Source organism: Perognathus longimembris, chromosome 1 (genome assembly GCF_023159225.1).
Source record: "Perognathus longimembris pacificus isolate PPM17 chromosome 1, ASM2315922v1, whole genome shotgun sequence".
In the NCBI taxonomy this organism is placed as follows: domain Eukaryota; kingdom Metazoa; phylum Chordata; class Mammalia; order Rodentia; family Heteromyidae; genus Perognathus; species Perognathus longimembris.
In genome coordinates, this window is record NC_063161.1 from 57,699,647 (window position 1) to 57,725,276 (window position 25,630).

The following is a 25,630-nucleotide window of genomic DNA, read 5'->3' on the forward strand; positions in this document are numbered from 1 at the left end:
CACTAAGAACAAAGTAACCAGGTGTTGGTGGCCCATGCCTAAAATCCTAGCTACTCAGTAAGGTGAGATCTGAGAATCATGGTTCAAAGCTATTCCTGGCAGGAAAGTCTGTGAGACTATTATCTTAATCAAAAAAGCTGGAAGTAGAGCTGTGACTCAAGTGGTAGAGGCACAACAGATCTGGACAGTGCCCAGGTTCTGAGTTCAAGCCCCAGGACCAACAAAAAACAAATATTCATATCAGACTTATATTTAAAGACAGAGCACTGAACACATGCATCTATCTCTGCTTGTACTAGAATGTAAACCAAGAAAGACCAAATAATAAGAAAGTACACAGTGTCACAGTCTTGGAAGACTGAGAAGCCATAGGCAAGTGGAAACTGCCTAAATTGGAGCAATCTTCATCCTGGGAGAACCCAGGGGCTGTCATTAAGTGTGCATGCTGAGGGGCTTGCTGCACAGGTTTTTCTGGTTTGGTCTCTCTGAGGACCCCCGCCCCCACCCTGCCAGGGCTCCCATCCTCAGCTCCCACACAGAAGACTGGGAGTGTCTACTGATTCCACCATATTCCTTGAGCTACTAAGTACCAGGCCACATAAAGCATGTAGATTCTAAACCAAAAAGACAGGTAACATAGCTGGATGCTGGTAGCTCACACCTATAATCCTAGCTACTCTAGAGACCGAGATCTGAGAATCCTCGTTCAAAGCTAGCCTGAGCAGGAAAGTCTATAAGACTCTTACCTCCAATTAGTCACCAAAAATATGGAAGTGGAGCTGTTGTTCAAGTGGTAGAGCATTCATCTTGAGCAAAATAAAAAAAACAGCTCAGTAAAGAGAGACTTCACAAGAGAAGATATAAAAACGGCAAAGAAACACATGATGAAATGCTCAATATCCCTGGTAGTAAAGGAAATGCAAATAAAAACAACCCTGAGATCCCACCTCACCCCAGTTAGAATGGCCTATACTCTGAACTCAGGCAACAACAAATGCTGGAGGGGGTGCGGGGAAAGAGGAACCCTTCTCCATCGTTGGCGGGAGTGCAAATTAGTACAACAACTTTGGAGAACAGTATGGAGGTTTCTCAAAAAGCTCAATATAGACCTACCCTATGACACAGCCATACCACTCCTAGGCATCTATCCTAAACAGCAAACCCCAAGATATCAAAAAGACATTTGTACTTCCATGTTTATCACGGCACAAGTCACAATAGCCAAAATATGGAAACAACCCAGATGCCCCTCCACAGACGAATGGATCCAAAAAATATGGTACTTACACACAATGGAATACTACATAGCGATTAGGAATAGTGAAATATTGTTATTCGCAGGGAAATGGTCAGAACTCGAATAAATAATGTTGAGCGAGACAAGCCTAGAACACAGAAAACAAAGGGGCATGATCTCCCTGATATATGACTGTTAACAAAGGGAGACAGAGAGACAGTAGAGACCAAGTCTGTGAAACAAAAACTGCTTGTCAAATAGTATTCCCACAGGATTGGGGCAGCGACCCAACAGTACGTAACTAAAACCAAACAATTACTCAACATATAAAGGTCAAAAATTGACCTCTCAGGGGAATACAATAGCTCAAAAGCTATGTATGTACGTTCATAAAGACTACTGTCGACATATGGTCTAATATTGACATTACATTTAAAGCTCTAGGCGAACTTCCTTGGGCGTGGCCAGGTGGCTACTGTATATGTTCTTGATACATTGTATATTGTATATATGTCTACCTGACCTAGAGAAGAGATAGAAAAACAGGACGTAAGATATCACAAGAAATGTACAAACTGCCCTACTATGTAACTGTACCCTTTTTGCACAACACCTTGTCAAAAAATTTGTGTTTGGGGCTGGGGATATGGCCTAGTGGCAAGAGAGCTTGCCTCGTATACATGAGGCCCTGGGTTCAATTCCCCAGCACCACATATACAGAAAACAGCCAGAAGTGGCGCTGTGGCTCAAGTGGCAGAGTGCTAGCCTTGAGCAAAAGGAAGCCAGGGACAGAGCTCAGGCCCTAAGTCCAAGGCCCAGGACTGGCCAAAAAAAAAGTGTTCAATTAATAAACAAATAAATTTTTTAAAAAACAGTAATGGACAAATACTAGATATGTGGATGTCAGCTTTTACAACCTGTGGGCATCAAAATGTCATTTAAAAGTAAAGTTCCCCAAAGTATTCTTTGTCAAGTTTCCAGATACCACACTATTCCTTCCCTACTAAGACAAACCATTAAACCTTAGAATTTAAAAAAAAAAAAAAAAAAAAAAAAAAAAAAAACAGCTCAGGAACAATGCCTAGGTCCTGAGTTTACACCCCAGGACTGGCGTGCATACATGTGCGTGTGTATGTACATACGTACGTACGTGCGCAAGAACACACAGAAAACAAAAACAATGGATTCACAGATAAACGTCTACAAAGCCCGGCTGGGAATATGGCCTAGTGGCAAGAGTGCTTGCCTTGTATACATGAAGCCCTGGGTTCAATTCCTCAGTACCACATATGTAGAAAAGGCCAGAAGAAGCACTGTGGCTCAAGTGGCACAGTACTAGCCTTGGGCAAAAAGAAGCCAGGGACAGTGCTCAGGCCCTGAGTTCAAGACCCAGGACTGGCAAAAAAAAGAAAGAAAGAAAGAAAGTCTAAAGCCCCAGAGAAAGTTTTAATACAAAGAATTCAAAAATGAATTTAAGTTCCTGGTTTAAGGAACTTACAAGATCCCTTGAACCCACAATTCTGAGGTATGATTTCTACCCTAGAAAATCTAACATGTGCTCTAACAGAAAATCTTAACAGATTGCTCTCCTTGAAGGACACTGACTCCTTTCTTGGGCCCAGGAATTAACTAAAGGAGAAAAAAGCTTGTCCTCTCAGCCACTATTTCCCATCCCTGCCCTTTTGAAACCCAGGTAGGAGCAGACAGAAGACCAAACACCTGCCGGGCATCTTTTCTTTTGTGCTGGTCCTGGGATTTGAACTCAGGGCCTGGGCACTGTCCCTGAGCTTTTTCACTCAAGGCTGGTACTCTACCACTTGAGCCACAGCATCATTTCTGGCCTTTCTGCTGCTTAATTGGAGATAAGAGTCTCATGGATGTTTCCACCTGGGCTGGCTTTGAACTATGATTCTCAGATCTCAGCCTCCAGACTAACTATAATTAGACATGTGAGCCACTGGTACCAGGTACATCAGTGTCTCTAAGAGGGCCATACCTGATCAATCTAGAGAAAATGGCAGATCCACAGGTCAAATGGCTGCCACCACCTTCTGAGCACCACCAGAAACACACCTGTGACTGCTTCATAATTATGCACACCTCTCTCCCAGTTCTTTGTCTATTGAAACCTATAGCTCATATCTGAAACCTATAGCTTCATGGCTGAAGACAGGCTCAAGTGCTGTCTTCCTGTGGCTCCCAGGGCCTGGTAATGACCCTCTCTCTCTGCCCTTTACCATGCCTCTGTATTTGCCACCTAGGGGTGAGCACCCATTCAAGACATGGGGAATGGGGCCCAAGAGTTAGGGGCTAAAATGTGATTTCAGAATTATAGCCTTAGTTGAGCCATCTCTGAAATGCCAAAGGAGAACAAGGGGGCATTTTCAGACCTGTAAATACCAAACAATTGCATCTCTTGGGCTTGAAGTTACAGTACCTCGAGTGATAGAGCAACTGCTTGGCAAGCACAAGGACCCAAGTTCAAATCCCAGTGGTAACAAACACAAAATCAACAGTAACAACCACAGCCTCTCTCTTTCATACCCTTTTTCCATGTGAAGGCATGCAAAGAGATGTTCCACTGAAATTAAATCGTGAAGCACTAAGACCTAAATTTAGGCCTGTAACCTAAGTGCCAAGCCAAAGGAATCTTTGAGATAGTGATAAAAAGGGATCTGTTCCCCAATTCTATAGGGTAATCAGAATGTATAAATATGGGAAAGCTCTAGAAGGCCTCCCCACTCCCCCAAAGGCAGCCTTGATAGCTTCCCGGTGTGATGGATTATAGGACAAGGAGATTTCACAACTAGGAAAGAGTGTGAGGTTGAATTATTCCTAACCACATCAAAAATCAAGAAATAAAGTCAATATCCACTGTATAGTCTTGAGAGGAAAAGTAATCAAACTCTATATTCCATGGCTCAGAGGGAAGCATTACACAGTTATAATAAAATAAACACTGAAGACTGATCTTGGTGAAATCACAATGTTATTACAATATGATGACAATGCGGGGAGGGGAAGATTTATGGGAGGTGGAATGCCCAGGTCAAAGGCAGATGAAAGCAAGCTAAGCATTAACTAAAACTGAAAACAAAACAAAATAGGTAAGTTACAATTTAAGCATGTTAACAGGAAATTACTAAAAGAAACATCCCAAACTGAGAACACTCCTGGGAAACTGAATGGGAAGGTACTCCAGTTTTTCTTAACCAAACCTTGTAGCATCAGGTAAGGAAGGGGAAAGTGAAGGCCATAGCAGAGAACAGTTTGGTGAGCTGAGGAAATACTCAAAGATCAGTATGGATGCAAAGCAGAGAAGAGCTGAAAGAATGGAGAACAAAATGAGTCAGAGGATGAAGCCAGGGCACAATGAATGATCTACCACAAGTGACCCACGGTGGCCATAACAGCACCACTGGCCCCAGCTAGAAGCCACAGCAGAGATGTAGGGTCTGGAGTTCAGCACTGGCAAGGCCTTGGAAGAGATGAGCTAACCTAATCAAGTGTACTTAAACCCCTGGGTGTCAATAAGGGGGCAGATAACAGAGAATGTTCAACTTGCAATTTCCAGCCACTGTCTCGTCCTCCATGCACGACTTCCTGTACTTACCCCGACCGAGTTTGCAAATCTCGCACACAGCGAACTTACCTGGGCCAAGAAGAAATGGCTAAGATACCTTTGCGGGCAGTCTGTTGGGGAGGGGGAACATGTGGAAATCTAAAGAATGGAGAGGGCTTGGATGTGCAAGTAGGTTCAAGAACCAATCCAGATTTTTCTTCTCTGTTTTGGATTATCATATATTGATTGTACAAAGTACTTCGTACACATGTATGAAACTAGAATAATGAAACCCATTAAATTATTACATTGTCTTAAGAGGGTAATGAGATAAGAAAATAATACTAGGATTGAACTTGATCAAACAATATTATGTACATGCATGGAAATATCAGTAGTTCAGAGTTTTTTTTTAATATTTCCTTTTCTTTGCAGTATGCATTTGGGTAGAATTATAAGCAAGAGTAGTCCCAATTTCTGCGCTCTATTTTGTTCTTGCATAGGCCAAAAATCTATGTCAGGTAGACAAACTACAGGACTACAAAAATACCTACTAGACATGATGGGATGCTTGCGAGGACAAACTAAGAGGGATATCATATAACATCGAGAAGTGGGGCTGGGAATATGGCCTAGTGGTAAAGAGCTCGCCTCATATACATGAAGCCTTGGGTTTGATTCCTCAGCACCACATATATAGAAAAAAAAAGCCAAAAGTAGCACTGGGGCTCAAGAGGTAGAGTGCTAGCCTTGAGCAAAAAGAACCTAGGGACAGTGCTCAGGCCTTAGTCTAAGCCCCAGGACTGGCAACCAAACAAAACAAATAAACAAAGATATATTGAGAAGATTTTTGGAAATACCATTAAGAATTATAGAGTCCTTTTCTGTTTGGACCAAGTAATAAGCACATTCTCAATAAATTGTCTCAAAAAAAGAAAATAAGGGGGCAGATAGAGAAGAACATCTAGAACTGTGGACAGGCCTCGCCTTACAATGAAGGACACATGGCAATGGATCAAGGCAAGGAGGAGAAAGAAAGCCACAACAGGAGGCAATTTCAAAAAAAAGAATCGATCAGGAAGGTAAGAGTGAACCCACTACAAGCAGCAGCCCAGAGCCAGAGCAGCCCTAACAAACAGAATGGCAGAAGCACGATGGGAAAAGACAGCAGGCTATAATAGACTGGAGAGGACATGAGCAATGGACAGTTCACGAGTGTCAGGAACCAATGGCTCACATCTATGATCCTAGCTTACTCAAGAGGCTAAGATCTGAGGATTGTGGTTCAAAGCCAGCCTAGGAAGGGAAGTCATATGAGATCCAGGACTCTCATCGCCTATTAGCCACCAAAAATCCAGAAGTTGAGCTCAAGTGGTAGAGTGCCAGCCTTGAGTGAAAAAGCTCAGGACAGTGCCTGGGCCAAGAGTTCAATCTCCATGGGGGAGGGAGAGGGAGAGGGAGACAGGGAGACAGGGAGAGAGGGAGACAGGGAGAGAGGGAGAGAGGGAGAGAGGGAGAGAGGAGAAGAGAAGAGAAGAGAAGAGAAGAGAAGAGAAGAGAAGAGAAGAGAAGAGAAGAGAAGAGAAGAGAAGAGAAGAGAAGAGAAGAGGAGAAGAGAGAAGGGGGCAGAGGAGAACCAGACAACCAAGTGGAGAGGTAGAGCAGGTGAAGCAAGAAGCAGAGAAGAGACAGACAGACAGGCATTATTAACCTACAGATAGTATTTGAGGCTTAAATCCCAGGCACCACAATTTTCAATACTGAGTATAGAAAATGAGTTGGGAGTTGAATCTATCAAGATGGAATAGAATCACCAAGCCAGGGCAACAAAGAATTTCAGAAGGCCCAACCCCAGTACTGATGAGATAAGCAGGGACTCAGCATACTGAGAGCCTGGGCGGGTGGGATTCAGCAAGGGGGAGGAATGTTAATTCCATTCCCAAAAGTATGCAGGAGCTGGCATACACACATGGACTGTTTTAACCAACTGCATGTCTAACTTCAGAACAGACCAAAAAAAAAAAAGAATTGATTGCACCAGTGAGATCTGAGGATCCTACTTCACAGGAAAGTCCGTGAGACTCTTATCTACCCCATTAACCACCAGAAAACCAGAAGTAGGGCTGTGGCTCAAAACGGAGTGCTAGCCTTGAACAAAAAGAGCTCAGGGACTGCACCCATGCCCCCCCCCCCAAAAAAAAGTCAAAAGGCTGAGATCTGAGGACTGCAGTTCAAACCCAGCTGGGGCAGGAAAAGACCATGAGACTCTTATCCCCAGCTAACCACTAGCTAAAAAAAAAGCCACAACTCAACTTCTGGCTTAGGTGGTACAGCACTAACCTTGAGCACAAAAGCTCATTAGCACCAAGGCCCGGAGTTCAAACCCCAGGTCCAGAGTGCGAGCATGCGTGCACACGTACAGACACACGCACACACGCTCCATGAACCTGTCCTTGAACAGTGTGAGGGGCAAGATACGTTAGTGGTGCTGTTCAAATACACGCGAGGAGCAATCTTACCTAGACTGGCTGGGAGGAGAGAATGAGGAGTCAGAAAAGGCCTCCTGGAGGCGGGAACATCACCTGAAGGATGAGGAGGCATCATTAAATACAACAGACAAGCCCAAGGGCTGGTGCCAGGCAGAACACCAGCAGGAGGCGCTGTACTGAGTTCCAGACCTGCCTCGGCCACATCACCACATCATCTGACCTTCCCAGGTCTCATTTTTCTTCATCTTGGGCCTGGAATGGTTTCAATCAGTTTGACCAAACTCTTGGTGTGTGTCAGAATTGCCTGGGAGCTTTACAAAAAAAATTGAAAGTCATGGTTCTCCCTCCCACTCTCCTATTCCCCCCTCCCCTCTTCTTCCTTTAGAAATGCAGTCTTAACCAATGGGCTATCTGTTTTTCTCCTGTTACTGCCTGTCTGCAGTCAGGCTTGCACAAGACTCTCAAGTTCTTGCAATCTTAAATCTTAGTGCCCCATAATGTCTTCTGCAGAGATTTTGGAAAACCAAAGACAGATAACAATTTAGATAACTGCACTGGAATCTTGAGGAGAGGGGGTTCAGACATGAGTAATTTTAAATTAAGTCCCCAGGCTAATTCCTAGCTACACCCAAGGTTGGAAACCACTTCATTCGCATGGATTTTTTTTCACTCAAGGCTTTACCACTTGAACCATACTCCACTTCTGGTGGAGGTAAGAGTCCAGGCTGGCTTTGAACCACGATCCTCAGATCTCAGCCTCATGAGTAGCTTAGGATTGCAGGCTTCTGGCTTTCCAATTTCCTATGGCATCCAAGGAAGGCTGAGAAAGGAAGGAAGACGCTTCTGAGTTTTTCTCTCCCTCATCCTACATCAAATTAGAAAGAAGGATTGTGTGTGTGCACACACATGCATGTGTGCATACTGTCCTTCAGCTTCTTTTGCTCAAGGCTAGCCCTCTACCACCTGAACCACATCTGTTTCTAGCTTTTTGATAGCTAACTGGAGAAAAAGCGTCTCATGAGCTTTTCTGCTCAGGCTGGCTTTGAACCAGAATCCTCAGGTCTCAACCTCTTGAGTAGCTAGGATTACAGGTGTGAGCCACTGGCACCCAGCCATGGGTGGACTTTCAGTGGGACTGTATCATACAGCAGGCTCATTTTGGATGTGTGCATCCACATGGCTCCTGCTGATGCAGGTCAGGAGAAAAATGGCCATCCTAAAATGGCCTTGGTTCTAAATTTCAAATTGAATAGAACCCATCTATAAAGCGACTCCACTAAGGAAATACTGCAGGCTGTCTGCAGTACTCAGTGAGAATTTGATTTGCATGGCTGACTGAAATCTGAGCATTAAATTTCCTGCCCCAGAGCTTACTTAAATCCACTTACTAGGCAATGTTGAACTAAACAAACAGTAATTAGAAACTGCAGACTACATCTTAAATTTGTTGCTAAAATTCTTATGTCCCCCCCACCCGCATCAAAACCCATACAACACAGTATGTCTGTAAGCATCAAAAAACCAAAGCCTGAAATGTTTACATTAATAAGGGCAGAAGCCACCTCTGGGTCTTCACACGCTTTCCTGGGATTTCTGCAGGCAGGCAAGGAAGAGCCACTTTCAAAGAGACTGTTATAGGAATGGTTTCTCACATCTGGGTAAATACCATGCTAGCCACATGTGGTTAGAAATCCCTAGGTGAAAATGAAAGGGAGGATGGTGGGGGGGAGCTGGAAATGAACCTCTCTGATGGACTGCTTAATTTCCTGAAATGACTCAGATGAAAAGTCCTTCAGGAAGAAGGTTTCTACTGTAGCATAGCTTACAAGCAAATACCAGATCATTCCTAGGGCTGGGAGTCTGGGCCTAGAACTGGACCCGCAGCTCCTCACTGAACTCTCCAAGCTTTTGTGAACCCAGTGAGTGTTGGCGGGCCAGGCTCTGCTGTAAATCTTGGTTTGTGGCAAGAGGACTCACATTCTACTACTAAGGAAGCTGGTCCCTGCGGAAGGGTGGAAGCCTCTAGAAAGGACTCCCGTGCCGACATGGACAGGCAACAGAAATTCTTCCAAGACAGAAAAGTGGTTTCACTTCACTAAAAATTGGCTATGCCCGTTAGTGACTCACATACAGGCTTTTTCCTTGGCAGGACTTGAGGGGCAGAGGTGACCTCCCTTCTTCTACCCAAGAGGGACTAACTCCAGCTTAGGGGAACTGGGGGGTGGGAGGGTCATAAGAGACTGAAATCTTTCACCTAACAATCCAATTCTATTACAAGCAGAAAAAGGAAACGCAAAAGCTGTTTTCAGAGGTTAGTTGATTTTTTTAAATTAGTTTGAAGTAGTTGTACAAAGTTGCTTCAATTTCTATGACAATGCAACTTGATCCATGTCAGCCCTTCCATCATGCTCCCTCATCTTTCCCAACTTCACTCATCCCCTCAAGTTACCTGGTCCTATTTTCACATGTGTACACTGAATATTATGACAGTCTTTTTCCCACCCTTCCTCCCTCCATTCACCTTCCACTTCCCTTTGCCCCCACCTCCAGATAACACATTTCAGCTTCCTGGTATTCATTTTGTGAAACTATAATTGATTAGAGGAGTTACACTACTGGAATCCTCCACTAAGTATACCATGCATACTTTCGTCAGTTTGTATATTTATGCCTATTCATATGTTTATAATTTAGATCGGCTTCCACATAGGAAAGAACACATGTGCCATTTGTCTCTGAGCCTGACTTCATTTATCATAACATCTTTCAGGTCCAGACATTTCTTGGCAAATGGCATGTCATTTTTCTTGATAGATGAGTAAAATTCCATTGTGTATGTGCATGTATACTTAACATATTACATATATTGTATATACATATATTCTATATAAGTGCATATGCATACATATGTACATGTGTGAATATGTGTACATGTGCATATGCACATGTGTGTGCATGTATGTTTAGTGCACATACATATATGTACATATACTCATATACATATATGCACACACAATCATCCACTGAAAGACATCTGGGCTGTTTCCATAACTTGGCTATAGTGAATAGTGTAGCATTAAATACAGACATCCAAGTTTCTTTACTGTATTCTGTTTTATAATCTTTTGGGGAAGTACACCCAAGAATGGTATGACTGGCTCTTAAGAATTTTTTGAGGGCTGGGAATATGGCCTAGTGGCAAAGGTGCTGGACTTGCAAACATGAAGCCCTGAGTTCTATTCCCCAGCACCACATATATAGAAAATGGCCAGAAGTGGCGCTGTGGCTCAAGTGGCAGAGTGCTAGCTTTGAGCAAAAAGAAGCCAGGGACAGTGCTCAGGCCCTGAGTCCAAGCCCAGGACTGGCAAAAAAAAAAAGAATTTTTTGAGTCAACTATTTGATTTCATTAAGTGGCTCTCTTTGCCATTTTGTTTTGTTTTGTTTTTTTCCATCTTGTGTTTTTTTTTAGGAATCTAGTAGCACTGAACTTAGGAAGCTGGGAGTAAGGTGAACCTAGATATGTCTGTTAATAAGTACGTGGTTCAATTATAAGCGGACACATCAAGTTCTGAGGTCACTGAAGACGTTAATCCAATCAGACTGGCATGGGAAATAAGAGGAAATTTGATCATAGGAGGAGATGGCAGTACACGCGTTGGGAGAGAGAAGGTACACTGGTGCAGAGGGCAGTTGTCCAGAGCACACAAAGAGACCTCAGAAAGAAAAACAAATGTGTCACTTTGACCTTGGGCTTCCAGAACTTTGAGGAAATAATATCTCTTGTTTAGTGATCTGGTCTGTGATGCACTGTTACAGCAGCCCTTAGCAAACTAATAAAATAAGTAAATAGAAAACGTCATTCAACTAGCACCATAAATCAAAAGCCACCGCTGGCTGGCCACCATGATGTCAAAGGCTTCATTCAGCATGCAAAGAAACTGGGGTTCATGGTAGGGGACTGAGTCAAGTGCACCTGTAAAATAACTTGACTGCAGGAAGTTTCCTATTTCAAGGCTCGGCCTGCTCATGACACTCAGCTTTCATGAGACATTTTTTTTTTTCTGGAAGGGGAGCAATACTGGGGTTTGAACCCAAGGCGTTAAGCTCTTGCTTGCTCAGATTTTCACTCAAAACTGGTGTTCTAAAATCTTCAGTCATAATTCTACTTCCAACTTTTTGCTGCTTAACTGGAGGTCAGAGGATCATGGACTTTTCTGCCCAGGTCAGCATCAACCTTGATTTCCAGATCTCAGCCTTCTGAGTAGTTAAAATTATAGGAATGAGCCCCTACCACCCAGTTTTTATGGTATTTTTAGTAAATCTTATAGTTTAAGATATTAGTGAGTTTTTAAGGCTTGGCTTATATTCAACTGGTTTTCCTCCCTATGCCAAGAACTAATGAATGAGGTGTCACAGTAATGTTACTTCAGTTTAAAAAAAAAAGGACATTCTCCAGGATTAAAAAAACAATAATCTAGAGAAGCAAATTCTGTGTCACCCTAATTTTTTAATAAATGTGTTGTCTGACTACCATGCAATATATTCAAAGAGATGTTGTAACTCAAAGCTGAAGTTTCTTTAAGTAATTTTATGCATTAGCCATTTCCTTAAAAAGGGGGAACTGAGATATCAAAGACACATAAAGCCACAAACTACCTATAGGATCTTTAACTTATGAACATTTAAGCTAAAAATGTGTATTTCTTAACCCACAATGATCTGTAAGTGTGTTAAGGTCCAAGCATGTGGAGTGATCAAAACTTGAACAGGTACGGGACATTAGCCTAATGCCTGTAGTCCCAGAAACACTGGAGGCAGAGACAGGAGGATCACAGTTGAAGACCAGCCTATACAACATTTGCACAAGACCCTCCCTGAAAACTAAAAAAGGACTGGGACATGGCTCAAGCAAGAGTTATAGTGCCTGCCTAGCCAACCTGAGGCCCTGAGTTCAATCTCCAGGACAGAAAAACAAAACAAACAACAACAACAACAACAAAAAAAAAAACAGAAATGAAACCTTAAAGATAAATACCTGTTCTAGTCTCCAGAGGAAAGAGAATTATTGTCTTGAATTTGGAAAAACTTTGTCCTAGGACTATGCCAACCTAGGGTAAGAGAAAGTTCAAAAAGAGACGTGTAGGGGCTGGGGATATAGCCTAGCGGCAAGAGTGCCTGCCTCGGATACACGAGGCCCTAGGTTCGATTCCCCAGCACCACATATACAGAAAACGGCCAGAAGCGGCGCTGTGGCTCAAGTGGCAGAGTGCTAGCCTTGAGCGGGAAGAAGCCAGGGACAGTGCTCAGGCCCTGAGTCCAAGGCCCAGGACTGGCAAAAAAAAAAAAAAAAAAAAAAGAGAGACGTGTACCCAAATTTGTCCTACTGCCAAGTATAAAGCTTATGAAGGCAAGAACTGTTTTCCCTAGCTTTTCTTTCAAGGCTAGGGCTCAACCACTTGGGCCACACTTCCATTTTTGGCTTTTTGAAGCTGGGTCTGAGAGATTTTCAATATGGCCAGACACCAGTGGCTCATGCCTGTAATTCTAGCTACTCAGAAGGCGAGGACCTGAAGAATCACAGTTCAAAATTAGCCCTAGCAGGGGCTGGGGATATGGCCTAGTGGCGAGAGAGCTTGCCTCGTATACATGAGGCCCTGGGTTTGATTCCCCAGCACCACATATACAGAAAACGACCAGAAGTGGCGCTGTGGCTCAAGTGGCGGAGTGCTAGCCTTGAGCAAAAAGGAAGCCAGGGACAGTGCTCAGGCCCTGAGTCCAAGGCCCAGGACTGGCCAAAAAAAAAAAAAAAAAAAATTAGCCCTAGCAGATAAATCCAAGGACACTCCATATCTCCAATTAAACCAGCAAAAAGCCAGGCTGGAGTTGTGGTTCAAGTGGCAGATTACCAGCCATCAGCTGCCTCAGTTCAAGCCCCAGTACAGAACAAAACATGACTCAAAACAATTTTCCTATTTTTCCAATAAGAGGAAAATACCACTGTTCTCAGTATCTTCCATATACCTAGAAACCATGAAATCTCCTTTCATTACTTCAGCTTTCCCATGTTCTTGTGGTGTGTGTGCGTGCACTGTCCCTTAGCTTTTCCACTCAAGGCTAGTACTCTACAACATGAGCCACAGTTCTACTTCAGATTCTTTGTGGTTAACAGGAGATAAGAATCTTACCAACTCTCCTATCTAGGCTGGCTTCAAGCCTCAATCCTCATATCTTCACCTCCTGATTAGCTAGGATTCCAGGCATGAGTCACAGGCACCTAGATAGCATTCTCATTTTCAAATCTTGCATTCCTTTACATCTGTGGCTTCTCAGAGCTCTGTGCAAGCTGCTGATACATCTTTCAAGGTAGAATATACTGGTCAGGACTGAGCATGATTCAAGGGGAGCTCCTGATCACACATTGCAGCACTGAGCTTTAAAAAGTACTAAAAGAATATTTTGCTTCTGAAGATGACTTGACTTTGAGTGATTGACAAGGTGGGTAGTCCCTTGAGATATAGCCCAATGTGACTGACAGTGCCCTCCCCCTCCCTGCTCTGCTCCACAACCTTTGTCCTTCACTTTGCATTGGATTACCCACCATTCAGTGAGCAGATAACCTCTCAGGATGCACCTAAACAGCCCCCCCACCCATGATCTTCCTTCAAACAGCAGCCCTGTCCTTGCAAAGAACCAGCTCCCATCCTTGACTAGCTCTCTCACTTGAGTGCTGACAGAGCCAAGTACAGTGTCAATCTTCAACCATTCAGGCTTTTCTATGTGCAGCCCACTACCCTCAGGCAGGAAAATTCAAGTTCATTCCTTCTGTAACACACATTGAACACAGTGCGAACCCATTCAGAAACCACACTTGATCCTATACAAGGAAAAATATGAACAATTTTCCCACAGTGAAGGATACTGTAGAACAAAAGAATACAAAGGTTTGTGACTGCCTACAAGGGGTAGAGGAAGACAACAGATCTGCCTGGGCCAGGATTTGGAGAGTGGATAATTCTGCCAGGCACTAGTGGCTCACATCTAGAACCTTAGCTCTTCAGATCTAAAGATGGTGGTTCAAAAGCCAGTCATGGTAGAAAAGTCCAATCAACTAGCTGGAAGGGGAAGTGTGGCTCAAGTGGTAGAGTAAAAATATCTAGTGTCTGTGGTCTGTGGTCTGAGTTCAAGCATACACATACACACATATGCATGCACATGCACACGCACACACAAATGAACAATAATGCATTTACTGGATTCAAAACACTGTGCTGGATCTAACCCTCAAAATCCTTAATACCACTAAGGATCATCCATTTGAGAGAGGACCTATCGAAGGTGGTGGGGCCACCAAGAGTCCACATAGCTTATATGCAGTAGAGCTGAGATGCAACACCAAGTTTTTGTTATTTCAGTGCTTTCTCTTACTTATTGTCACTTGCTTAATAGAATAAGTAGACTCATATTTCCAAGTTTTTTAATCTCTGTGGGATCTTGATTAGTATAATTTATCCTGGAAAGAAGTCAATTCTTGGCTACATTTTCTTGCCATCTTAAGAGAATAAAAACCACCTGGCACTGAGCTGGTCTTCTCAGTCTTGATTACATCTCTGATGGGCTGTAAATATCAGAGGCTGACACAGAAGAAGGGTGGATTTGAGAAGGGTGAACTAAGATGTGGAGCCAGGCAGATGGGGTGGCTTGGACAGGGGAGGGACATGAACAAGAACAGAAGACAGAAGTTCAAGATCATGAGGGCTGGGAATATGGCCTAGTGGCAGGAGTGCTTGCCTTGTATACATGAAGCCCTGGGTTCGATTCCCCAGCACCACATAATATAGAAAGTAGCCAGAAGTGGTGCTGTGGCTCAAGTGGCAGAGTGCTAGCCTTGAGAAAAAAGAAGCCAGGGACAGTGCTCAGGCCCTGAGTCTAAGGCCCAGGACTGGCAAAAAAAAAAAAAAAAAGATCATGGCCAATCAGTAAGTGCAAAAATAGTAAGCAGGGTTATGGAAAGAGGAAGTAGGGAGGACTGGGTGGGAAATGGGTGCCAGTTTGGGGGAGAGGGGGCAGGAAGGAATGGCATTTTGACAGGAAGATGAAGAGGAATGAGTTTAACTCTAGACATTATCACTATTACAATCAATATTATTATTTTATTTGGCAGTGGGGTTATGGGGGTCCCATCTCAGGGCCTCATGCTTGCTCGGTAGACACTATCCCTTGAACCATACCCCCAGTCCTCAACTGTGAACATCAAATCCCAAACCCAATTCCATGGGGATCAGTGGCCAAGCAGTGCTCACAGGCCAGGTGAAATGGAGGTGCAAGTGAGTCAGCAAGAAGGGCAAGGTGAGGGACAAGGAAGGCTCTTTAAGTTACTGAAGTTCATGAGGTCAGAGCTCATGAAATCCAAGTGCCAATGAGCTCACCCTTGAAATCAGCAGAGCAAGGACAGAGTTGGCTAGTGCTTGGATGAAAAGTGTTCTAAGTGCAGCTACCAGAGGCTCACGCCTGCAATCCTAGCTAGTCAGGAGGCTGACATCTAAGGATATAGCAGTTCCAAGCCCAGGTAGGAAAGTCCATGAGACTATTATCTCTAATTAATCATCAAAAACCAAAAAGTGGAGCTGTGGCTCAAGTGGCAGAGTGCTAGCCATGAGCTAAGGGAGAGTGCCCAGGCCCTGAGTTCAAGCTCCAGGACCATTACAACAACAACAACAAAAAGTGTTCTAAGCAGATCAGAGGGAAGAAACTGGATCTGAGAAGCCAGGAAGAAGGAAGAATAATAATAACTCATATTGAGCCCACTCTTCTTTCGCACATCTCAGAAAAAATGATTTCATTTTTATACTTCAGAGGTCACTCGGTCAGTTTTAAACATTAAACAAAATCACATAAAAAGTTCATGGTGAGGTTAAGAATTTACATCTCCTGGCTGTCTCTCAGAGCGTTATCCACTAGCCATATGGAGCTGATGATTAATATTCAGGAAGAAGTGAATTTATAATCATGTGCCTGCCATTCAAATGTGAAAAGAAATGTTTTCTGCTCAGTACACCCAATAATACATGAATATATCTCCAGTTTAAAATACCTTCATGAATAATTTTATACATTTTATAAATTTCTTGGCCAGAATGATAATAGAATAATCTATTTACATAGCTACATGAAACAAAAAAAGGGGAATGAATTGTTCAGTTAATCAAGGAATGTAATATGCTTTATAATAAATATCAAACACTCATTTCTTGGCCTATACAAAAGGTGGATGAGGTCAAAAAGATGGTTCTAATAGCAAGAGCTTGTGCCTGTATTTATTCTGTCAGTTCTGACATTTGCATAGAAATTTTCCATGATTCAAGAATTTTATTTTAACCACGAGAATGTGGGAAATCAAATTTGTTTCTCTTGGTTTCTATATGGGCAGTAATAATAAGATTCTGTAATGAATAACAATGGTAGAAATCAAATAAATGGAAAATGTTGATCCTTTCAAGGCCCCAATAAGACAGACATGAAAATAAATCACTTCAATGCTCTTAGGTAAATGTAAAGGTTTAGCCAGAATCTGAAATGATGACTTTGGCAATATTCGATGGGATCAGAGACAGAAAACCTATGGATTTGAAACCTTTGGTCATCTGAGTGTGTGTGTATGTGTGTACATACAGGCCATTCAATGTTGAATTATCCTGGTCATTAAGACAACATGAAATGACTTCATAATTATAAGGGGCATACCCACAACAGACAGAGACACAAAATGTATTCACCCAAGGAATTAATGAGGGCCCCAATTTCTCCTTTTAATAACTACTGCCAACAAACGGCCTGCTCCTAGAGCCACTCCATTAACTCTATTACAGTCTCTACTAGTGGCCATTCCCAGTTTAGGGCAAAAAGTCTTTTAATTAATTTAATTACTGTTTTGGTCTTTTTAAGACAGGTTCTCCTTGGGCACTAGGGGGTCTTGGCCATTAATTCTGGCTAACTCAGGAAACTGAGGATCTTAATTCAAAGGATCCAAATTCCAAAAAGGCCCAAGCAGTAAAGTCTGTGAAACACCATCTCCAAGATAATCAGCAAAAAGCCGGGCTGGAGGCATGCTTCAAGTGGTAGAACAGTAGCCGAGTAAGCAAAGCTAAGAAGCCAGGACATGAATTCAAACCTCAGTACCACTAAAATAAAAAATAATAATAATTTAAAAAGGCAGAATCTTCCTAAGTACCTCAGACTGGCTTCAAACTCTCAATCCTCCTGCCTTGGCCTCCTAGATGCTTGGATTACAGGCATATGTGTCACCAGACCTGGCTGGTATTGGCAGTACTGAGGTTTGAACTTAGGGGCTCGAGCGCTCTATGCTCTCTTACTTGAGCCACAACCCCAGCACTTTTTGCCTTTACTTGTTTTATTTTTATTGTTTTTTGCCAGTCCTGGGGGCTTGAACTCAGGGCCTGGGCACTGTCCCTGAGCTTCTTTTGCTCAAGGCTAGCACTCTACCACTTGAGCCACAAGTGCTACTTCCAGCTTTTTCTTTTTGTGTAGTACTGAGGAATCAAACCAGGGCTTCATGTATGCTAAGCAAGCATTCTATCTCTAAGCCACATTTACCAGCCCTTTTGCTTGTTCTAGAATTCACATTTTTTTGCTCAAGCTGGCCTCGAACTATGTTCCTACTATCTTTACCTAGGAAGTATCTGACATTATAGTTGAGATCTGCCATACTTGTTTTTTAATAAAATGACTGTGAGATGCTTCTTCCTAAATTAAGAACCCTATGAGTCCCTGAAACCTCCTTCAGGAATACAGTCCAAAGAAGAAGGCCACAACAAACTCCTCCAGCAAAATTCCTTGCCTTTTATAGGAAGGAAATTGTTGCAGTGGGACTAATCTTGCCTACATATTCAAAGGTGACCAAAATTAGGGGCTGCCAACAGAACCAACAGTACCAGAATAATGAAAGAAAAAGAGCTGAGCACCAGTGACTCACACCTATAACCTTACTTAGCTACTCAGGAGGCTGAGATTTGAGGATTGTGGTTCAAAGCCAACAGGAGCAAGAAAATCCATGAGACTCTTATCACCAATTAACTACCAAAACAACCTGGAAGTAGAGCTGTGGCTCAAGTGGTAGAGCACTCACCTTGAGCAAAAAAGCACCCAGGCTCTGAGTTCAAGTGCTAGGATTGGTACAGGCAAATACATGCACACACATACACATACACACATACACACACACACAAAAGAAAAAGACAGGGATAAGTAAATGAATTATAGAAAATAATATTCTATAAGATTAGCCATCTAGTAAACAGAAGTTATCTTTTTGATAACCTAGACATGCAAAAGAAACACTGGTAACAGTTTTGTAGCATTTATTAATATGAGATACTTAAATATGATGGCTTATGTCAAAGCTAGCTTATTTTCAATTATAAAGTATGACAATTTCAAAGTACTTCAAGTTTTGAACTAGGTAATTTTAAATTTCTCATGACGTGACAATCAGATAAAAAATGTGATAAAATAGGTCAAATGTAGTGACTCATTATTGTAATCACAGCTTGAGAGGCAGAGATTTACGAGGATCATGGTTCTAAGCTGGTCTGGGCAAACAGCAAGACTTCATCTCAATAAGACAGGTGTGGTGGTTTAGACCCATTACCCAAGTTACAGGGAGGGCACAGGATCAGGGGAACACAGTCCCATGAAGTACTATCAAGAAAATAACTAGTCAGTGCCAGTGGCTCATGCCTGTAATCCTAGCTACTCAGAAGGCTGAGATTTGAGGATCATGGTTCAAAGCTAGCCCGAGCAGGAAACTCTGTGAGGCTCTTATCTCCAATTAACCACCAGAATATTGGAAGTAGCACTCTGGCTCAAGTGGTAGAGCGCTAGCTTTGAGCTGAAGAGCTCAGGGACAGCACCCAGGCCCAGAGTTCAAGCCACATGACCAACCAAAAGAAGAAACTAAAGTAAAAACGGTGGGGCTCAAGTGATAGAACATCTGGCTAGCAAACCCAAGATTTGGAATTCAAATCCCAGCACTGTCAGAGAGAGAGAGGAGGTAGGGTGGGAAAAGACAATTTGCTCCTGGGCATTTACCCAAAAGATTACAAGCCAGGATACAGTAAGGCCACCAGCACAACCATGTTTATTGCAGCACTAATCACCACAGACAAGGTATGGAATCAGCCCACTACGGCATCAATACGGCTCTCATAAATTACTTTAAACAATGAATTACTGCATATGCTGTAAGATTTCCAAATTCTACTTTCTCCTCTCTGCAACTAGATCAATGGCTCAGTGTCTGGAGGGAGAGGAAAAAGCAAGCTGTGGGCTCCCACTGACTTCAAATGAGAAGCCTGGTAGGAATGAGCATGATGAAGAGAAGGATTCCTACTTTACTTCCTTTTCCTCAGAGTTTTTTCAAAGCTGTATTTACTCCACGGTATTTGCTATCAAGAAATGCTGTTATGTTGCGGCTGGGAATATGGCCTAGTGGCAAGAGTGCTTGCCTCCTACACATGAAGCTCTCGGTTCGATTCCCCAGCACCACATATATGGAAAACGGCCAGAAGGGGCACTGTGGCTCAGGTAGCAGAGTGCTAGCCTTGAGCGGGAAGAAGCCAGGGATGGTGCTCAGGCCCTGAGTACAAGGCCCAGGACTGGCCAAAAAAAGAAAAAAGAAAAAAAAGAAAGAAAGAAATGCGGTTATGTTTAGCAAGCTTTTAAGAGTAGAGAAGTAGGGAGCTTCAAAGAAGAGGCGCCATGACACCCCCTCCACCATGTGCTGTCAGCCTATGGGCCTTCCATACAGTCCAGGAGGGGCAAAAGTCCTAAAGCCAACAGTGCAGCATCTCAGTGAGCAGTGCAGCAATGAACATGGATGTGCAAGTGTCTTTACTGCATCCTCACTTAGCATCTTTTGGATAAATGCTTAATATTGGTATTGTTGGATCACAGGGTAGTTCCATGTTTAGTTTTTTTGCGGCATCTCCAAAGTGCCTTCTATAGCAGATACATGAAGATTGCAGAGTTCTTTATATTCTTTTTAAAACTATGTTTAAAAAAGCCTAAGCATGGAGGGCTGGGAATATGGCCTAGTGGTAGAGTGCTTGCCTAGCCTACATGAAGCCCTGGGGTTCAATTCCTCAGCACCACATATACAGAAAAAGCCAGAAGTGGCACTGTGGCTCAAGTGGCAGAGTGCTAGCCTTGAGCAAAAAGAAGCCAGGGACAATGCTCAGGCCGTGAGCTCAAGCCCCAGGACTGGCAAAAAAAAAAAAAAGTAGCCTAAGTGGCCATGTGCCAGTGACTCACACCTGTAATCCTAGCTATTCTGAAGGCCAAGATCATGGTTTGAAACCAGCCCAGGTAGAAAAGTCCATGAGACCCTTATCTCCAATTAACTACTCAGAAAAAGCCAGAAGTAGAGCTGTAGCTCAAGTGGTAGAACACTATTCTTGAGCACAAAGAGGCCCAGGGATAGCACTCAGGCTATGAGTTCAAGCCCCAGGACCAGCAAACACACACAATTATAATAATTTTATTATGTAATGCAATTAGGTAAACACCCCATGCAAAACACTATTTCCTAGCTCATAGTTCTTTAATCATGCATGCTGAGATTCCGCTTGTGTGATGTGGAAACTGGGGTTTCAGCTGCAGACTCACTGTCAGTAATAGGTCTAAGATATGAAAACAGGATGATGGGACAATATGTTCCATCAGCCTTCCAGGCAGGTTAGCATCTGCTCTACCATCTCTTCCTCACAAGTCCCATGTGGTGCCATGTAGATAACAATGACCTGGAGACTGTGCGGAACAGAAAGGCCGAGTCTATCCTGCATTCCCCGACTGTCATCCTCACTCAGGATTGACAATGCCAGCATGTTTCTACAGCCCATTCCTCCCCAGGAGGAAAGCACCCAAGAACTGTAGCTAAGGCCAGCCACATGGGCTCAGATCAGACACTTGAGTGAAATTCTACAACCAACCTAGACCCATTCATATCTGAGTAATACAATCCTTTAAATGACTCTTCTAGAACCCAAGTGACTTGAGTAGGGTGGCTGGGGTTGGGGTAGATGGGGAAAATGATGGAAAAGGGCTGACAGTGATCAAGATACAACAGTCAGGAGCTGGTAATTCCTGCTTCACAGGAGGTTGAGATCTGAGGATCAGAGCTCAATGCCAGCACAGGAAACTCAGGGAGACTCTTATCTCCAATTAACCATCAAGAAGCTGGAAGTAGAGCTGTGACTCAGTGGTAAAGCACCAGCCTCGTGTGAAACAGCTAAGGGTCAGTATTCAGGCCCTGATTTCAAGCCTCACTAATGGTATAACATATAAAGAAATAAGATAGGAGTGGTCATCTTTAAGCTAAAAGACAATCCTCACCATAAAACTGGCCTTTGTAGCACCTTACACTCATTTTCCAGCCTTCAAAACTGTGAGAACATCAATTTCTATCGTTCAAAAGTATGAGAGAAGATATTGGCATATTAGGCAGGCAAAGAGGCTATACTGTGTGACCATGAGTGCCACCTGAGCCACTTTACCACTTGAGGAGTGATGTTAATTAATCTTCCTGATTCCCCATCATATCCTATGTAGAATGGGTATTTTGATAATGGACCAATACCATTGTTATAACAAGTGTATGGATACATAAGTACTCCTGGTACTGAATCTATGTTGCTTTTTTTAAATGCATCTTTCTCCATTGATCCTAATGGGTATACACATAAATCCCACACTGAAAGATTTCATTGCAAAGGATGGAAGCAAGCCTTGTAAAATGGTCTACCCCTATTTGAGGCAGGGCCATAAGACAACCATCAGACCAATCACTTTAATCCCAGCCTGGGCAACAAGTCCATATTTGGACCCTACTAAATGCTTTTTAGTCATCTATTCCACTAGGTTAACTATAAGAATTTATTTCCTGCCAGGTGCCAGTGGCTCTTGCCTATAATCCCAGCTACTCAAGAGGCCAAGATGTAGAGGATCACCTTTAAACAGCAACATGCACAGAAAGGTCTGCCAAGACTCCTTTTCCAATTAATTATCAAAAAGCTGGATTGGAGGTGTGGCTAGTGGCAAAGCACCCACTGTGAGCACACAAACTGAGCTAGAGCAGGAGTCCCTGGATTCAAGCCCCAGTAAAAAAGAATTTTCTGAATATGTGGACTGCCTGGTATGCCACCTCCACATAAGTATAGGCTACAGTGAGCTCTCTTCCAAACCCAACACCTTCAGCCAGCCTGCAACGTTTACTTAAACTGGAATTCTCAAATATAGAAGTATTTAACCCAGGTTAAAAAATCCTTAAGAACTCAAAAAAAGGATTACACTGGAAAGGGTGAGAAAACCAAAAACCACAAAATAAATGTTCACTGGGTTTCTGCCCTTACTCACTGGCTCTGAAGAATGCTGCTAATGAAAAAACCTGATCAGAACCATTTATCGTGGTAAGTGAATACATTCACTTTAATTCCATCCGCTTCTAATACAAAAAGGCCCAGTATAAAACTGAATGAAGTCAGTAGAGGAATCAAACCAATTAAAGGCATACTGTGTAGTTTCGCTCAGACAGACTTTGCAATTCAGTACTTTCAGTTAATTTCCCTCTTGGTATTTTCAGAACTTAATTCAGTAACATAAGTAATACTTATTAGTAATATTAATGTACCATATGCTATCTCTGTCAACTTAATCTTGGGGGGTTTTTTGGACTAAAATGTCAATCTAACGTCTGGAATCCTACCCAAGAGAATCTCTGTAGAACTATAATTAAGAGATTCATTCTATAGGCACAGTAATTAGACATTGGCCCATTCATGAATGCCTGTGATTAAGTGATTTTATATATAATTGATTTTTTTAAATGATGAGATGTGCATTATTTGACTAATATAAACAGTTACTAGCTCCAGGCTCTGTACCAAACCATTTGAGTATATTACCTCATTTTATCTTTAACAACACACACACACACACACACACACACACACACACAAAAGAGGCTCAGAAAAATTCAACAGCTTATTTAAAGTTCCATATCAGTAAGTAACAGAGTCATGATTTTAACTTAGGCATTTAAACATCAGAAAAATCCTATGAAATGAACCATTTCTCTTGCATTATACTAGACAGATTTAGGAAACATTTGCAATAAGACAGTGAAAAGGAAAATTAAGGCAAAGAAACATTTTCTATTTGAAAAAGAAAGAAAAGGAAAATGCAAGGGAAAGGGTGACACTGTCCAAAAAGAAATGTGCTCATTACCTGAGTTAAGTAGCTATAACCCCTCTGTATGTTGCCTTTGTAGCAGTTTTTTTTTTTTTAAGTTTTTTAAAGCCCATAAACCCAAAGAAAGAGAAGGGGTTTTTACTGAGGAGCCCAAAATGTAGTTTCAATTCTTTATTGTTGTAAGACAAATAGAATATATGATCTGCTTCTAATTTTTATATTGAGACAAAAAGCATTAATTGGGCTGGGAATATGGCCTAGTGGCAAGAGTGCTTGCCTCCTACACATGAAGCTCTCCGTTCGATTCCCCAGCACCACATATATGGAAAATGGCCAGATGGGGCGCTGTGGCTCAGGTGGCAGAGTGCTAGCCTTGAGCGGGAAGAAGCCAGGGACAGTGCTCAGGCCCTGAGTCCAAGGCCCAGGACTGGCAAAAAAAAAACATTAGGATTGTACTTTATACTGCATTTCAGTATGTTAGATTAGCAGAGGATTTCACTGTGAAATTAAAAAAAAATTTTTTTCAACAAAATAAAAAAAGGAATGCTGGGTACCAGTGGCTCATGCCTGAAATCCTCACTAGTCAGGAGGCTGAGATCTAAAGATCAAGGTTCAAAGCCAGCCCAGGGCTGACAAATCCATGAGGTTCTTATCTCCAATTAACCGGCAAAAAGCTAGAAGTGGAAGAATGGCTCAAGTGGTAGAGTGCCAGCTCCGGGTGAAAAAGAAAGCTAATCAAGAACTGTAGGTCCTGAGTTTAAGCCCCAGTACTGGCACAAATTGTATTTTATATACATACATATTTACATATATACATATATGTAGATATTCCTATATACATTCCTCTGTATGTATATATATATGTGTGTGTGTGTGTGTAGTATACATATACACACATACGTATATGTATTTTCTTATTCCCCACTTGTATTTACATGCCTTATGTATAGCTGGTTAGTGAACCAGCCAGGAAGAATGAGCTAGATGTCAAATAACCTCGGCTCACCAGCAGAGCCACTTGCCGCTATTTCTAGACGAGAAAAGCTACTTTCTTCCTGTAGATGATACAATGGCTGGGACTTAAGAGTCTCCTTAGCCATATGAACTTGAGCCTCATGAGCTCACGCTCCCCCTGGTTGTGCAAGACTTTCTGCTTGGGCTTTCTAACCGCTACACCCAGCAACACCTGCTAATTAAGACAGGATATTGAAAAGTCTGGCTTCCTTCTGGTCTTGTCTTCCTCCAGCCACCGCTGTCCTCCAAGCTGGCTCACCTCAGGAACCTCAGCGTGGAAGCTGATGTGACAACACAGCCAACACTGAAATTTTCCATTTCCAGAGGCTTGGGCCTTAGGTAAAAGCTACACTGTAAAGCTTGCAAACCTTAACTTGGAGGTTCTATCTTGGTCTTAATTATTCTAAAAGAACAGGCAAGTCCATCCTCTTGGACCAAGGGTTACCTCCCTTCAACCAGCATGTGAAATTCACCTTTCTACACAACAGAGACCTGAAACAATACAAAGAGACACCTGCACCATATAGTGTTGCAAATGCAAATGCTCCCCCCAGCCCACCCTTGGAGAGCCACAGACCCCAGTTAAGAAATGCCATGCAGGGCTGGGGATATGGCCTAGTGGCAAGAGTGCTTGCCTTGTATACATGAGGCCCTGGGTTCGATTCCCCAGCACCACATATACAGAAAATGGCCAGAAGTGGCGCTGTGGCTCAAGTGGCAGAGTGCTAGCCTTGAGCAAGAAGAAGCCAGGGACAGTGCTCAGGCCCTGAGTCCAAGCCCCAGGACTGGCAAAAAAAAAAAAAAAGGAATGCCATGCAGAGAGTGAGGGAACAGAAGACACAGTACAAAAGGAAATGTACTCTGTACTCATTACCTAAAAAAAGAAAAAGAAACCCTCCACAGGCATGTAATTCTAGCTAAGCAGGAGGCTAAGATCTGAGAATCACAATTTGAAGCCAGCCTGGGCAAGAAAGTCTGACACTCTTATCTCCAATAAACTACAAGAAGGTGGAAGTGGATCTGTGGCTCAAGTAAAAGAGTGCTAGTGCAAAGGCTAGGGACAGTGCC

The 25,630-nt window shown here is 42.8% G+C and overlaps 1 protein-coding gene across 2 annotated transcripts in view; it reads right to left on the reverse strand.

Moving 5' to 3' along the window:
- The window catches only part of Ano6 (anoctamin 6), a 158,474-nt gene that overhangs the window by 113,347 nt on the left and 19,497 nt on the right, over positions 1-25,630 (reverse strand). Inside the window, exon 2 of one of the 2 annotated variants that reach the window (XM_048365969.1) lies at positions 7,319-7,381. The exons of the other annotated variant lie outside the window; for it this stretch is intronic. Within the exon in view, the coding sequence (XP_048221926.1) occupies positions 7,319-7,381 (63 nt within the window). The remainder of the gene's footprint in view (positions 1-7,318; positions 7,382-25,630) is intronic. 2 annotated transcript variants of the gene reach the window in all.